Source organism: Pteropus vampyrus, unplaced genomic scaffold, assembly GCF_000151845.1.
Source record: "Pteropus vampyrus isolate Shadow unplaced genomic scaffold, Pvam_2.0 Scaffold125, whole genome shotgun sequence".
Taxonomy (NCBI): Eukaryota; Metazoa; Chordata; class Mammalia; order Chiroptera; family Pteropodidae; genus Pteropus; species Pteropus vampyrus.
This window is the reverse complement of record NW_011888906.1, coordinates 1,334,783-1,350,401: the sequence shown is the minus strand read 5'-3', so window position 1 is coordinate 1,350,401 and position 15,619 is coordinate 1,334,783. Positions and strand designations below refer to the sequence as shown.

Below are 15,619 nucleotides of genomic sequence, written 5' to 3'. Positions count from 1 at the left end.
ACCCACACAAAATAAAAACTAATCTTCTTGTTTGTATATCTTTTTTTTTTTTGCCAATAAAGCTGGGTAAAGAGAAAACAGCAATTATGGCCCACAGTAGACTTGCAGTAAATCTTCGGCAAATAAATGGATCAATCAATCTTTTCCTTTGGAGTTAGAGACAACTCACAGTCTTTAAAAAAAAAAAAAAACCAGTCAACTCTCAGGTATTACTGTACTGGAATTAGGTTTTTATGGAGATCATCTACTGTTACTTAAGGCGAGTTTCACCCAACCCAGTGTTTCCTGTGACGAGGGCCACTATCATTCACAAACACAGCTTAATCTACTCCCCATCAAGAAAGAGGCAAGAAAGACAAGGCAACTGCAGAGGTGCCAAGTCCCAACATAAGCTACCTAGAGGAGACCTCAATTCAGCACCCGATCAGTGATTCACTGCTTCACTCATTTATCTCTCATTCTTCCTTTCTTCAGTCAAGAGACATTTATTGAGCATCTTCCATACAGCAGGCACTGATCTGTTCATAGCCCTTAGGGAATGCAAAATCCACTGGAAAGAAAGACATAAAATCAAGTAATTCCAACAAAAAATTGTTGAGAAATGCAGTCTCGTGCATGCAGTATATCAAAACTCCACTCAGCTGCATAAGAATGGGCCTTGGGCATGGAATACTTCCTCACCAAAATATAAGGAGTCCATACAGCCTGTGCCGGGCCTATCACATTGTGTGGGAATATCTTTCCCTCTTTCAGGCTCATGGAGTAGTACTGTTCCTTTGTTCTGCTTAAGCATGTATGTCAATGGCCCTCAGGCACATCACTAGCTTTCAGGCAGGAGTCCTCCTGCTACAAGAGAGAGGGGTGCATGCCGGCCAAATGCCCTGCATGGCTGCAGGGGAGGGGGGTGCACTAGCCACAAGGAACCATCACATACTGAAGCTGATGTTGCTTTGTCTCTGCTCTACGTTGAGTAAAGTATTGTTCCATGCAGCACTTGACTATGTATGTTGTGTTTTCCTTGGCGACTCCAATAGCAAAATGCAACGGACAGAAGTGTTAAAGAGTATCCCCCTGGGATCGGTAACTAATACCCAGTGTTCTGCTCTCCTGGGTTTGATAACCAACGCATGGTGTTCTGCTGGACGAGAATGATAGACGTGGTAGACCGGAGGCACGTACAATGTAGGGTGATGGTAGCATTCTGCTGCATTCTACTCTAGGGTATTTCTTTAAGCTACTTCTATCCACCGGAACCCTCTATTAGTAAAAAGATTCTATCATCCACTTTCTGGGTATCTTTGGGCAAGTTATTAAACTTCTGTGAATTTCCTTTCCTCATCTACAAAATGGGAATAAGAATACTGACTTCTCAGGGCTGCCTTCAGGAATAACATATACAAATCAAACAGCACAATGCCTGGCTTTTGGTAGGCTTCAATACCTGGTAATTCCCAGCCCTTTGTTCTTTTGGCTGTGTGGCACAGGGAGGAGGAAACACATTATTTTATTTCATTAAAAAATATGACAATTTCTATAAGCTCCTCTATGAGCTGCTTTTCATTCACTTCAAATCAGGATATACCATCCCTATAAGTGATCCCCTTCTCCCACAGACACAAAGATAATCTGCTGGTTGAAGGCAAATCTGCCATTAACACACAGGCAATATTTCAAGCCCAGCTGCACACCTACTTCCCAATATTATCCTGTTAGGCTGATGTCATGGTCCCAAAAACAGCTATACTCACTGTACTTAGCAACAGAAAGTTCGCATGGTCAGAAGTGCTTCTGTCTCACACAACATGAACCATGACCAAAACTTGCTTTTTTCATTAAGACTTCCTCACCTCTTGCTGACAATCACAAATAGGATGTGGAGTCCAGTATCAGACCAGTTAACCAGTCTCCATCTTGCTCTAATGGTGGTTTTCGGCACACAGAGGAGGTAGGGAGAAAATTACTAATTTAAACCAAATGTTTAATCTTCTAATTATGGGACAGGCTCCAAGAGAATGGAAAGCGATTTGCAGTCTTCATTACGGAATCCCGTGTGATCATGTGCATAAGTCATATCAGCCAGAAGGCAGAGACGCCCTCTCTTTTTTCATTTTCCCCACTGAGCCTCCTGTGTCCTTATAAGTTCTGTGGGGGTGGAAGAAGAAATCTTTGGGGAAAAAAAAAAAAGGGTAAAAGAATCAAGATTTCCGTCTCTTCAAGTTCATTATGCAAAGTGAGGTGTTAGGATCCCCAGCGAGGAGCCAGAGGGATAATATACAGTGACTTCACACTGGCAGGCTGAGCAGCCTGAAGGCCTTTGAAACTCTTAAGCCATAAAAACTGCCCAGCTCAGGTAACGCTTAAGCAATTCTTTTTATTTGCTGAAAAGTCCTGTCATCGGTGGTAAGCAATGCCCACCAATGGCCCCTCTGGTCAGAAGGAAGTCTGTTCCTCTGCAGATATGCTTATACCATTGGTAAGTTGTGTTATCTCTGCCCGTTCAGATCTCCATGTGCTAACTCAGGAGAAAAAGCCCCTGAACCAACTCTGACAAGTCTGATGGCAGAACTCCCACCAGAGAATCAGCAGAGACAGTAGACGCAGGCAATTATTCCCTTTCATTAGGGAAAGTTCTTTTCAAGTTTTTTGTTTTTTTTTTAATTTTGAAAACAAAAAATTGCCGTTCACAGCCACTGCTCACTGCAGTCACTTATACAACTGGCAGAAACTAAAATTTCTCCCTAAGCCAGCTGAAAAAATATGTCCTGGAAGTAACCAGAAATGGCTGTGCCCCTTTAATTATCCACTGTAATATAAAACCAGACATGGAGAGGATGGCCACAGCAGATCTGGACAAAACAGCAGTGATATTTAATCATCAGTCCAGACCATCTGCAACTGTTTTGTAGAAGCACATAAAGTTTATGGATTCCAAAGCTTCCTACAAGTTACCAGGTGCTGAGGGTCAGCTGCATTGTCCTCAGGTCCACCAGGGGCTGCTTTCTTCATTCTCTCCAGGCCAGGGTGCTTGACAATAGGCACCATGCCCACATCTTCTGTGCCAAGCCTGGCACCAGAAGTGTTGCTTCTTGATTAAGCCAGAGCACAGATTAAATGTTTAGAACTGGGAGATTCTGAAAACAACCCAGGCAGGAAAGCAATTATCCCAGGAAGAGCATGAGCTTTCGCGGCAGCCCTCTGTAGCACAAAGGTGAATTCCACCCCACCTTGAATAACTAACTTGGCCAGACTGTTCCCCTAAAATCTCTTCTCCATTCCATAGATGCACTGATCTTTCAAAACATAAACCAAATTGTGTGACTCCACAGCTTAAAACTCCCGATGGCTTCCCACTGTACTGACAATAAAATCGGAAAATGTTAGGCTTTCCCCACCTCCCTACGGCTGACCTTTCTGTCCTCATCTCAACCATCCCGTCCTCACTCACTATGTTCCAGCCACACTGCCTCAAACATGACAAGCTTATTCCCACCTTAGGGCTTTTGTATAGGTTTTTCCCTTGGTCTACATTGCTATTTCCACAGCACTTCGAATAGCTGGATCTTTCTCATTCAGTTCTCAGCGCAAATGTCACCTCCTCGGAGAGGCCTTCTAAAACCTTCCGATGTTCTCCCATCACTCTGTGACATCATCCCATTTTTTTCCTTCATATCCCTATTTGAATATCTTGCTTTTGTTTACCTAGTATTTGTTTGCTTGTTTTGTTCTCATTTATTTGTATTTATTTTTCTTATTTATTGTTTGTCATGCCTCCCTGGATATAAATTCCATAAAGACAAGTGACTGCAACCGTCTTGTGCATCAGTGTTTAGTATAACGTCTTGCATTTAGTAGGCATTTCATAAACATTTGTTGAATAATTAAAGAATGAAAGATTCAGTATGGATCGCTAATCCAAATGAAATTTACTAACCCTCAAATATCTAGATTGGTTCGCAGTCTGTGAGCATGTGTCACAGGCCCTAGAAACACTGGTTGGTTCTTCAACAACCCCTACTGAGTGACCAGGAAACAATGGCAAAGGGAGACAAGACCAAGATGAAGAACTTGTAGACTCTCAAAGCTGCAGAACTAGAAAAACAGCAAGCCTCTTGGGTAAGGTCTTGTCCAAACTGTCCTTTCACAGGATCAGATGGGCTGGCCATGGTGATTACCAAAGGCTGGGTCCTAAAGGTATAGTTAAGGCAGGGTACACCATATGAGGCACACTATATGAGGTAGGTCCAGTCCCGACCAGCCAGCAGTTGGGAACCAGAGAGTAGATACATACTACGTCCAAAAGAAGCTGGAGTGTGTGTGTGTGTGCGTGTGTGAGCGCATGTGCACGCGCACATGAGCTCATGCACTTTGGGAGGAGAGGGGAAAAGAGAGAGAGGAAATGAGATATAGAGTCAAGGACCAAGCACAAGCCAGGAACTGGGCAGAGGTATGAACAAGTCAGAAACAAGCACACAGGGTCTCAGGTGATTGCTACAATCTAGATTTCATAGGCTGGTGGGCATGTGAATTTGGATATAAGACTAGGTTAAAGATATTGGGTCAAGCAATCAGATAGGATAAATGGCTCCACTCCAGAAAGGTAAGCAGCCATGAAAAAAGGGGCACTCCATAGAAAGTCAGGTTAAGCCCCTATTTGTGAGGGCTAGTTTCTCCTCAAAGACTAATTAGTGAGCATTAGCAACTGCTCCGATATTCTTCAGTCCCCAAGATCATAGTGGTAGGCAAAAAGAGGCTAGAGGAAATGCTAAATGGAAAATAAAGACAAGTTATACTAACATGATTCCTAGTCTCTAACAGGCTTCAGTATCTAATAGAAGAGCCCTAAAGTTTTACAGTTTGTCCAAAGATGACCAAGAATACCAATGCGTCGTTCATTCAAACTCAACTTTTCATGACACCGTTAAAAAAAAGCGGAAAAGGCCTCAAATAATACATAAAATCCTATTAAACAATAACACTAGGAAGTGACAGCTGACACCAAAGAGAAGCAAAAAACAACAAAACAAAAAACAAAAAAAAAAACAAAAAAACTATAGACTATAGGCACGAAAACTCACAATCTCTCTAACACTCCAAGTGTTTTAATGTAGGAGTAAAAGCTTTCCACACCTCAAGAGATCACGGGATTATCTGAACATAATTAACATTTATTCATAATAATGATCCTGAGATAACAGTGTAACCTAGTAAGAAAGGCAAGAATGTTCGTTTTAGAAAGAACTCCACATATAATGAGGAAAAATTCACGTTTTGAATATGTAAAGGAGGAAGAGGCACATTCACAGAAAAAGCGCTGCTCTGAAGACCATTTTATCCTGAGGCAAGTCACTTTCCCTCTCTGGGCCTGCCTTCCCCATCTGTAAAAAGAGGCTGGAAGAGATCCTAGCTAGGTCCTTCCTGCTCTAGCAGTTTCGCTCCACTTGTAAGCTTCAGTTACCTGGAAAATCTGTTTATGAGAAACACCGGATAGAAGAGGAGTTAGTACAATTCAATACTATCTGCACTACCTTTTTAAAAAAGGAACTTCATTATGGGCTTCTTTCAGCTACAACTCCTAACTCATCAATGGTAATCTTTTTCTTGTCCTCCTTAATTGCTGAATTTCAGCATTCTGTTGATTCTCTGGCATCCCGGCTTTCCCCTGTCCAACAGAGTTACTTCGACCAGAGGCCCTATTCCATGTTTTAGCTTCTTTGAAATGTTCAAATTTCCCTTATCATTACTATAAGAAGCTACTAGCTATTCCCATGGAAGCATTAACATTCAAAAGGCCAGTAAAAGATAACAGGACAAACCATACCTACAATTCCTTTCTTTGTATCCAAACCTGCAAAGATAGCATTCCAATATGAAACACCGGCAGAGGACTGATATACTGTTAATGTTTAAGACTATGAAAGATCCTAAAAGTAATATTAAACTTAGTTGCTCTTAACTGAAGAGGGGTCAAGTAAAAAATGTAATCAATCCTCAATTATATGTATTAATAGAACAAGTACATGCATAATGCTAAATTGTTCAATAATCAATCATAGCTGCCTTTGGAATATAGTCAGCACATTCAGAGAGAAGCATCGTAATACTCTGTGCTTGATTTCAGGATCTTATCAGTTCGGTCAATGACTTTGGACACTGCTGGGTAGGTGAAGGGAAGTCCAAGGAGCCAAAGCAGGTAATCTGTTTACAGGCAACTGATAATCTCTAATGAGTTAAGAGAGGAACAGGTGCTGCAGTAGTCCCCCTAGATCTTTTGCTGAACTTGGGATGAAGATAATCTAGTTTCCATTTACCAAACCACATTAAAGCTGGGGTCCTAAAGTTTAGGCCAACACTTTCAGATCAGTCACTTCTGGAATCCTAAGAAAAAGTTTTTTACTAAAATCAAATGGCTCATCTTGGAGAAGGTAAGAGAATTCCTGCTATACCTCTCCTAACTCCAACATTTCTACAGCTACACAAGACTCAGACCAAAACTAATCACTTCTTTCAGGAATCTTAGGGGAAAAAAGAAAATGAAAATGAAAGGAGTAATTTGTAAATGAGATTTTTGGCACTAGAAAAGAGGAAAACTGAGATATCTTAGTGATATGAAAGAGACCTGGGGAAAAGAATTACTGTGTCGATGACATAATTCTTGATAACAATGACTGCTAACTGTGCTGGAATAGGATGTGCTTTAATCTACTGAGAACAATTCTATGTTGTGGCGTGTGTGGGTGACAAACTGTTCTCATTTCCTTGTACGGCATTCTAAACCTTAATCTCCAAGGGACCAATGACCTTGGGAATACTAAGACAGCTCTGTAGAATTCAAGAAAAAGATTTTTTTTCTTTTGCTATAGCACGTGCATTGTTTGTAATTATATCAATAAAAATTAATGACTAACATTCGCTGGGCATTTACTAAGTGTCGGGCACTATACTACTGAGTACTACCCATATTGTCTCACTTAATCCTATATTTTAAAAAAAGGACAGTAAACCAGAGATTTATTTTAAAAAGATGGTGAGGCAGAGATAAACACTATTATAGAATCTCCATTTTAAAGATGAAGACCTGAGGCTTAAAGAGGTTAATCAACTGAACCAAGGTCATATAACTAGCGACGAGCAGAGGTGGGTTTCGGAGTCTGACCAGGAGTTTGTGTTCATATACTTAACATTAAAAGACGCCTAATGGGCATACTCAGAAGGTCATGTGCTTTGAATTATTTTCTCCAGCAGTGCTAACAAGCTATTTTGAACCATCCACATTCTCCAGTATAGTCATTTGTATGTATGAAAATTTCTCTATTGGGGTAAGCCTTATAAATTCAATCCCCCAATTTAAACAGTGTCCACCTAGTGAGACTGCAGAAAGATTAGACATGTCAATAAGACCTATCTCCAAGGAAGCCGAAATAGGTAGGACTGGAGTCTATATAATCAGAGAGAAGAATGTTCTATTGGCCTATGGAGAAAATAAGCGTATATTTACCACGCCGATATGAGATAAAAAGTAAAATCAACTAGAAAGCTACTTATCTGACCAAGTCCAACAAGTCGAAACTAAGATGATGGTGACTGAAATAGGAAGAGATAAAGAGAGACTCCTGAAGAAGGAACAACTCCTCTACGAAGCCTTCCCAACAGCAGAGCTGTTTCTGCCTTTGAGCCACTGCATCTTGTTCACATCTCTGTAAACAGCACTGACACTGCGTTTGGGATTATCAGTTTTCAAATCTGTGGGATGCCCCCATTAGACTGTAAGCTCCATGAGCAAGAACTGTGACTTAATCATTTTCAGCTCCTAATATTTCCTGACTCTGAAAGAGGAGCTAGACCTCTGCTCACAAGCTTGTGTGATCCACGAGGAAAAGAACCTTGTTTTTCATCTTTGACTGAAATTCTGAGATACTCTATTATTAAAATGCAAAATCAGGGGGTAGGTGGCGGGACAGGTAGAAAGATGCAAAGGATTATGTGATATCATAACATCTGGTCAGAATGTTCAATAGACACATAAACTCAAATCAGGGCTAGTGAACTAAGAGTTGTCTACATAAAGGTGCCCAAAGAAAAATGGATGCATTCTTTTAAAAAGGTTAGAAACAGAGTTACAAAATCCAATTCTAGTGAAGAGTCAAGAATAATGAGGCTCAAGAAAACCTTTGGCCAAGATAGCATCGGCAACCTTCAAGAACATGGGTATTAGACATTCTACAAAACTGACCAGTACTCTTCAAAAATGTCAAGATCATAAAAGAAAAAGAAAAAGACAATTAAATGTAATATGGGATTCTGGAACAGAAAAAGGACATTAGTGGAAAAACTGGTAACATTTGAATTGTCTGTAGTTTAGTAACTAGCATATAAATGTTAATTTCTGGATTTTGTTCATTGTACTATAGTTATAAAAGATGTTAATTTTAGGGAATGCTGGGTGGCAAGTGTATGGAAACTCTCTTGACTATTGTTGCAAATTTTCTGTAAGTTTATAATCAGTTCAAAATAAAAAGTTAAAATAAGAATGTAGGTTTTGTAGCAAGAATAGCAAGACATGATAAGGAAGAGGACAATTGAGAAACTTAAGTAAAAGATTTTAATCAAACTTTCTTAAAGTCTAACATGAAAGCAGAGATACAAGCCAGCAAGCAAACAAGGTATTAGAACAAAAGCTTTCCGAAAAAGGGGAAATAAACAGAACATATTTGAATGTACTAGTTCATTCACTTAATCATTAAACAATCATTTATTAGACATCACTGATGGGAAAGACACTGCTAGGTGATGGTCCGTCCCTGCCTCTAAGCTCACTGTTTAGTGTGTAAGAAGGCACATAAATAGGCGTTTTTGAGTATGAAAAGAATGCACCAGGGGGAAAGAGGAAGGATGAGAAGGTTGCAAAGGGAGGAAATGAACTTAAGAAAAAAATCACACAGAAGATGAAACAGAAAACACCTTGAAATGGGAATAGCATATGAGAATAGCTCTTTGTTATTTATACTCACTGCTAACAAAAAGTAACTTCAAAAAGCACCAGCCTGTTATGCAAAAAGAGTGATATAAAATGATGCTATAAAACGATATATTAGGATAATATTCTCAGGGTTATAGGCAAAATGGGGCCACCACAGAATGAAAAATATATTTGAGCACTAAGTGTCTGGGCTTCCAATATAGTTTCTCATACACATATCATCAACAAAAAACACAACAGAAAAGCTCAACCACAACACTACCTTAACACAAAGAGGGAGATGATAAGAAATACAAACGATAAATACACACAAGGGGAAAAATGATTATTAAAGCAAACCTGAACACTTTATATACCTACTATTAATGAAAAAAGTTAAATTATGACAACCAGTATAGTATCAAGATTGCAGTAAAACCAGAAACCGCACTGCTCTTAATACTGTAAACTGGTAAAAGATTAATCTCATATGAGTGTTATGATCTGCTTAACATAACTCCAGCTGAGGCAACCCCATCATCTCCTGCCACTCCCCTTCATTTCCTCGGTGCTCTGAACAGTTCGTCCCATGCTTTTGCTCTCACTAATCCTAGTCAAGAACAACTCTCCTCAGCCTCCTTTATTACCCACAGAATTCCTATTCATTCATCAAAGCTTCCAATGTCATCTCCCTTTTCAATGACCAAACCAAATCCATCCCCATCAACACATCCCCTCTCCAGGCATAGCCAATCAGTTCTTCGATCGTGTTCCCATAATAGTTTATTCACACAGTTAGCTGTTGAAATGTCTGTCTTGCTCCTTTAAGGTCCAGACCATGTCAATATAAATTTAGTATGTGCAATACTTAGCACAGGAAATGGTAATTATTAAGGACAGATGGGAGGGGGGAAAATGCCACACGAATAAAGAAATTCAGTGCAATATTATCTCCAAGAACAAAAACTTGAAAATCACATAAATACTCAATTATAGAGGAACGATTTAGGGGAAAGTGGTGTCTTATCACTTAAGCAAAAATATGCAAACACTAAAATAACATGAAGATTATGTAGAAACACAGAAAATATTTCTGGCAATGTTAAATTGAAAATATAGAACACAAAACATAGTAGTTATAGCCATGCAAAATACATAAGGACTATGGGAATATAAAAATATTTATTGGATTAGGGTAGTAGTTTTCTCTTTCTCAAATACTTTCTTTTAATACTGTTCCTGTCCATTTATTGTCATTAAAAATTTTTATTACAAAAAAATTATAAGGGGAAAGGAGCAAGATTATAGATTCCTATAAGCACCTGCAATCCAATGAAATGCTATATTACTGATAAGTGACAAGAGGAGAGGGTGTCTGCAACATTGCCAAAAACGAGGGTCCCTGACCCCAATCTGCCTCAAAGAGAATGCTTCTCATGTCAAAAAGCAAGTCATTCCAACTGAGTCAAGCTGCACTAAGAGTGAATTTCTTATTGCAAAACTTCAGATGTTAAGAACTTTTTCCAGACTTCGGTGGAATGAGTATTAATGAGAATGCCCTGGAGTTCATACACGCGTCTGTGCAGCAGAATCTTCTCAGCCAAGAAACTGCTGGGCACACTTCTTGATGAGATGTCTAAGCCTGAAGGCATCAAAAAAGTACATTTCTATATTGGGAACATAATCGGTTTCCTCTTTAAGACTTTTTCCAACATCTCCTGTCCACATTGTAATTCTCCTGTCTTCTCAAATGAATAGTTAACATATGTCAAGGATATAAGGCATATGCAGAGGCCCTTGCTGCCTAACTCTATTACTAGAAGAACCAATCTCAGCAGAAAATTGTAATCTTCTCACCGAGTTGTTGCAAAAATGAAATTTAGTAGGCACCCAAGAATGTTAAATACTTTTAATAAACATTTCTTGACATTACATATTTTCTTTGCTTACCTTAGTCGCTGAATTTTAGGAAAGAAAAGAATCGAAAGTTATATAGCCCAATCCCCTCATTTCATAGGTGATTTTAAAAAATGATGTAGAGGGAAGTGACTTGTCCTGAATCACTCAGATAAATAATGATAAAGGTAGGATTAAAACTCAAATCTTCCAGATTTTCAGCCCCAGTTCATTCTACTGCATCAAGCTTCTTTTCCCTTGAAACCTTTGGAACTCTTGGCCTAAATAATTAGTATCACAGAATTTTAAAGCTAGAAGGGACCTCAGAGAGACTTACTTAATCCCCCTCATTAGGCATATGAAGAAACTGGGACCCAGAAAGATTAAGTGATTTGCTCTCAATATCTTGAAAAAAGTATAACTTAAGCATGAAAAGGGAGAAGAATATCTCAGCTGGAAAAAATTTTGAAAGAAAAGAAATGTAGATCATTCTAGACCAGAAGATCTCAACGTGTGGTTCCTAGACCAACAGCATCACATCACCTGGGACCTTAGAAGAAGTACAAATTCTAAGGTCCTGTGGGAGACTTACTGACTCAAACTCTGGAGGTGGGGATGTTCAAATCAGATGACTTTGTTGCCAAATGTCCCTGAGAAATGAACTTAAGTAGTCATATTGATAACTATAATCAATGGCACTTAAAATGTATGCATTCTTCTATATGTGTACTGTACTTCAATTAAAGCTTTTAAAAATCTGAAAACAAAATAGAAAACTAGATTTGGGTATTCAGTTGGTTCCAGTTCTACCTCTGCTCTTTACTGGTTCTTTGACCTTGGTCAGGTAACCTGGCCTCTCTAGCTTGAGTTTCCTTTTCTATAAGAAAGGCAGGCCACCCGCCTCAAAGGGCGTGTTGAGAATGAAATGTAAGAACTCATTTGAAAGCGCTTCAGCTCAGCTTTTGGCACATAGTAGGCAGGCAGTATAACACAGTGCTTAGGAGCTCCAGCAATGAGATAGTTACTTTTTGTACCTCATCTATGGAACAGGGATTAAAAACAGCACCTCCCTCATAGAGCGGTTATAAAGATTTAGAATGATGATGTAGGTAAGTAATGCATCTTTCATATCTATAAAATGTTACTGTTTTCAAAAAGCTTCTATGTCTACTAACTTAGGTGATCCTTATGACTTCCACAAAAGGATGGTGCATCTGACTGATTACGGACTAGATTCCAGACTGTACTATCTTTTAGGAACAGGAGGAGTGGGCATTGATCTTTCAGAAAAGAAAATGCATGAATAGCACATGTGAGGAATGAACAGAGCTAGAAATAAGGAGATTAGAATTCTGGTTTCAACTCTGCCACTACCTTGGCCCACAACCTTAGGGAAGTCCCTTTACCAAAATGAAGTTCACTTTTCAATTGCAAACAAGTGGGTTGAATGAGGTTATCTATAATATCTCTCAAAATAAAATTCAAACTCCTTATCATGGCCCACAGGAAGGTCTACATAGTCTATTATCTTCCTACATCTCCAACTTCATCACCTGCCATCTCCTGCTCACTCACCATGTTCCAGCTACACCGAAGCTCTTTCTGATTCCCTAACAGGCTGCACCAGCTTCTACCTCATAGCCTGTGTACTTGCTGTTCCCTCTGCCTTGATCATTTTTCCCCTTGCACGTGATTGGCTCCTTCTTAACCTTCAGTCCTTTAACGTCCATTCCTCAGAGTGTCCTCCCCGGTCCGTATTATCTGAAGTAAGAGGACCTGTCTCCCATTCCCAGGGGTTATTTTCTTTAGCAGCCCTGTCCAATAAAAACATACTGAAAGCCACGAAAAAGCCAAATATATAAGTTTAAATTTTCTAATAGCCACATTAAAAGTTTTCAAGAAGGTGAAATTAATTTCAGTAATATATTTTCTTTAAGCCAATATATCCTAAGTGTTATTTCAACGTGTAATCAATATAAAAATGATATATTTTACATTCATTTTTTTCATACCAAATTTTAGATACTGTATTTTACACACAGAGCAGATTTCAATTCAAACTAGCCAGATTTCAACTGCTAAGTCATATGTACCCAGTGGCTACCATTCTAAACAGTGCAGTTCTATAGTATTACCTGAATACTCTCGAAAGCACTTATCACAATCTGAATTTTTGTTTATTCACTTATTATCTCGTTATCCCGCCAGACTATAAGCTCCACAAAAGCAAGAAACTGGTCTGTTTTGTTCAATGTTGTATACTCAGTGGACACAGTGCCTTGTTCAGTAGGGATTCAATAAATATTTGTTGAGCAAATGAATGAACCTCTCTAGTTTTAATATTCTATGAGTCAATGGCTAGCCATTCCACAATTCCCAAACAGACATACAACCACTCATTCAACAACTCTATTTCCTTTCTTCTTGTCACGTTCAATTACTGTCTTAAAAAAGAGAAATCTCTTGACTATATCTCCTCCATTGCTTACAAGTGCTGTCTAGTCTCCAAAGTCAGTCCTTCGCATAGGGGTTAAGGTAGTGGCATAAATGTAATTGCTAGCATTTACTGAATGCTTACTCTTTGATAAGCATTGGTCTAAGCTTCACAACAGAGCTATGTGGTAGGTACCAACATTGCCCTCATATACAGATGAGAAAATCAAGGCATAAGCAGGTTAAATATTTTGTTCAAAGTTACTGAAGGTGTTTAGTAGCAAAACAGAGATACCAAGCAACAGGGTGCTCCAGACTCACGACTCTTCATTACCTATTCCCTATATTGCATGGCTGTCCAATGCAAATATGAGACTGGCTATATATGTAATTTTAGTAGCCACAATAAAAGGTTAGTAGCTACATTAAAAAGTAAACAAAAACAGGTAAAATTTATTTTAAATATATGTTAATGTCGCTCATTATTCATAATGATTATTTAATCAATATATTAATATGATCACATAGTCAATATAAAAATTTTATTTTTTTCATACTGAGTCTTCAAAATCCAGAGCGATTTTACACTTCTAGTACTTCTCAATTCATACCAATCCCATTTCAAATGTGGCTAGTGGCTACAATATTGGACAGAACTGCTCTACTGCCTCTCACAGGGAGCCTCTTTAGGAAATCAAAAGAGGGAGGAAATTTTTGCCCTGGGAGCCAGGAGACCCCGAGCTATAATCCCAGCTCCTACTTGTTGAGTGATTTTGGACAAGTCCTTCTTCCTGTCCTCTGGGCCACTGTTTCCCCACAAGTATCATAAGCAAGAGGGACAAGATTCCTAGGTACCTATCCCATGCTAGAACTGCACACATCTCCCAACATCTGCAGTTAATATGGGTACAGCTCTGTACACTTTACATACACAAGTTAATAGAGGCCTCAACCAATCCTACTAAACAGATTTACTGTCTCTGTTTTACATATGCAAAATCTGAAGCTCAAAGAGGGTGCAATAAGTTGTCCAAAAGCCACGTGGCCAGTCATGGAGATGATAGGGCTCAAATGCAAGAAAGACCGGTGCTCTCCCACCACCATCACAAATTCAATGGCTGGGGGTAAAAAGAACTTAAGTGGGATGGTTGTGAAGACAGACTGGGGCCTTCAGATGAGTTGAAGGGAACAAGGCCCCAGTGTAGGGTGAGAAGGGGCCCAGACTGGAGTTGAGAAGAAGGGAGTCAAGCCTTGAGAAGGAATGAATTGAAAAAGCCCACAAGGGTCTCCAGGGGGAGTGAAGTGAAATGAGAGGCTAGGACCTCGGTGGCATGAAAAACTATGGGGCTCGAGACTAAGGTGAGAGGAGGTGAGATGAAGGGACCATGGTGCTGTGACCTGCCACCCCTGCCCGAGTGTGGATACGGTCCCCCAACCCTCTCGTCCCTCCTACCTGGTAGCTCAGAAGTTCGCCCACGTCCATGGTTCCAAGCCCAGCCAACACCGATTACTCTGCTTCCCTCCACTCACGTCCAAACCGCGGCCCCTCTTAGCAGCGAGCAGGTCCAGCCACACTGCCGAAAAGCGCTGCGAGCCCGGCCGCAGAGCCAATGAGGTAAAAGTGCGCGCGACGCGCGAGCGGGCCACACTGCAGTTAAAGGCAAGGTTATCGTAAAGCGCGCTGCTTTTATGACAGTACTGCTTCCGCCGGGAACCTGAAGAGGGTGGGGAAAGGGGCGGAGACTTGAGAGGAAAGACCGAAGGAACCAAGATTTACTGAGCGTTTCCTACATGCGAGGCAGAGAGAGAGGGGTGTTTCACAAGTGTTCTCACGTTCTTACCAGTGACGTAGGCACTTTTTCCTCATTTTATCCTCATTTCACAGAAAAGGAAAGTGAGGCATAGAATTGCAGTGTCCAGTATTAAATCCACGAACTTAGGGCTTGAAACATGGCTAGTTTCTGAATTGTAATATGCCATAGGGTAAACAAAACATACACTGGATTTCTAAGACTGCTATTGATTACATGTTGAAATAGTTTGAATATGTTGAGTCAAATAAAATATAAAGTTAATGCCACATGTTTCTTTTTAAATGTGGTTAGTAGAAGATGTAAATTACATATGTGACTCTTTGTGACTCCCATTGTACTTCTGTTGGAAGGAGCTGCATCAGAAGGCGTATTGTCTGAGGCCGTACAACTATGCTGGCTGAAAAACTGTAGATGATCACACTTCCTCTTTGGGATTCTGTTTATTAATCTATGCAAGGTGTGGTGGGAACTGGATGATCTATAAAAAGGTTTTTTGTAGGAGAAAGTTCCCCATCATTGA

General features: G+C 39.8%; 1 protein-coding gene across 1 annotated transcript in view; it reads right to left on the bottom strand.

Moving 5' to 3' along the window:
* Window positions 1–14,946, bottom strand: part of CTNNBL1 (catenin beta like 1) — a 141,320-nt gene extending 126,374 nt beyond the window's left edge. Inside the window, exon 1 of the mRNA XM_011366593.1 lies at window positions 14,739–14,946. Within this exon, the coding sequence (XP_011364895.1) occupies window positions 14,739–14,768 (30 nt within the window). The 5' untranslated portion in view covers window positions 14,769–14,946. The remainder of the gene's footprint in view (window positions 1–14,738) is intronic.
* Between the last annotated feature and the right edge of the window lie 673 nt (window positions 14,947–15,619).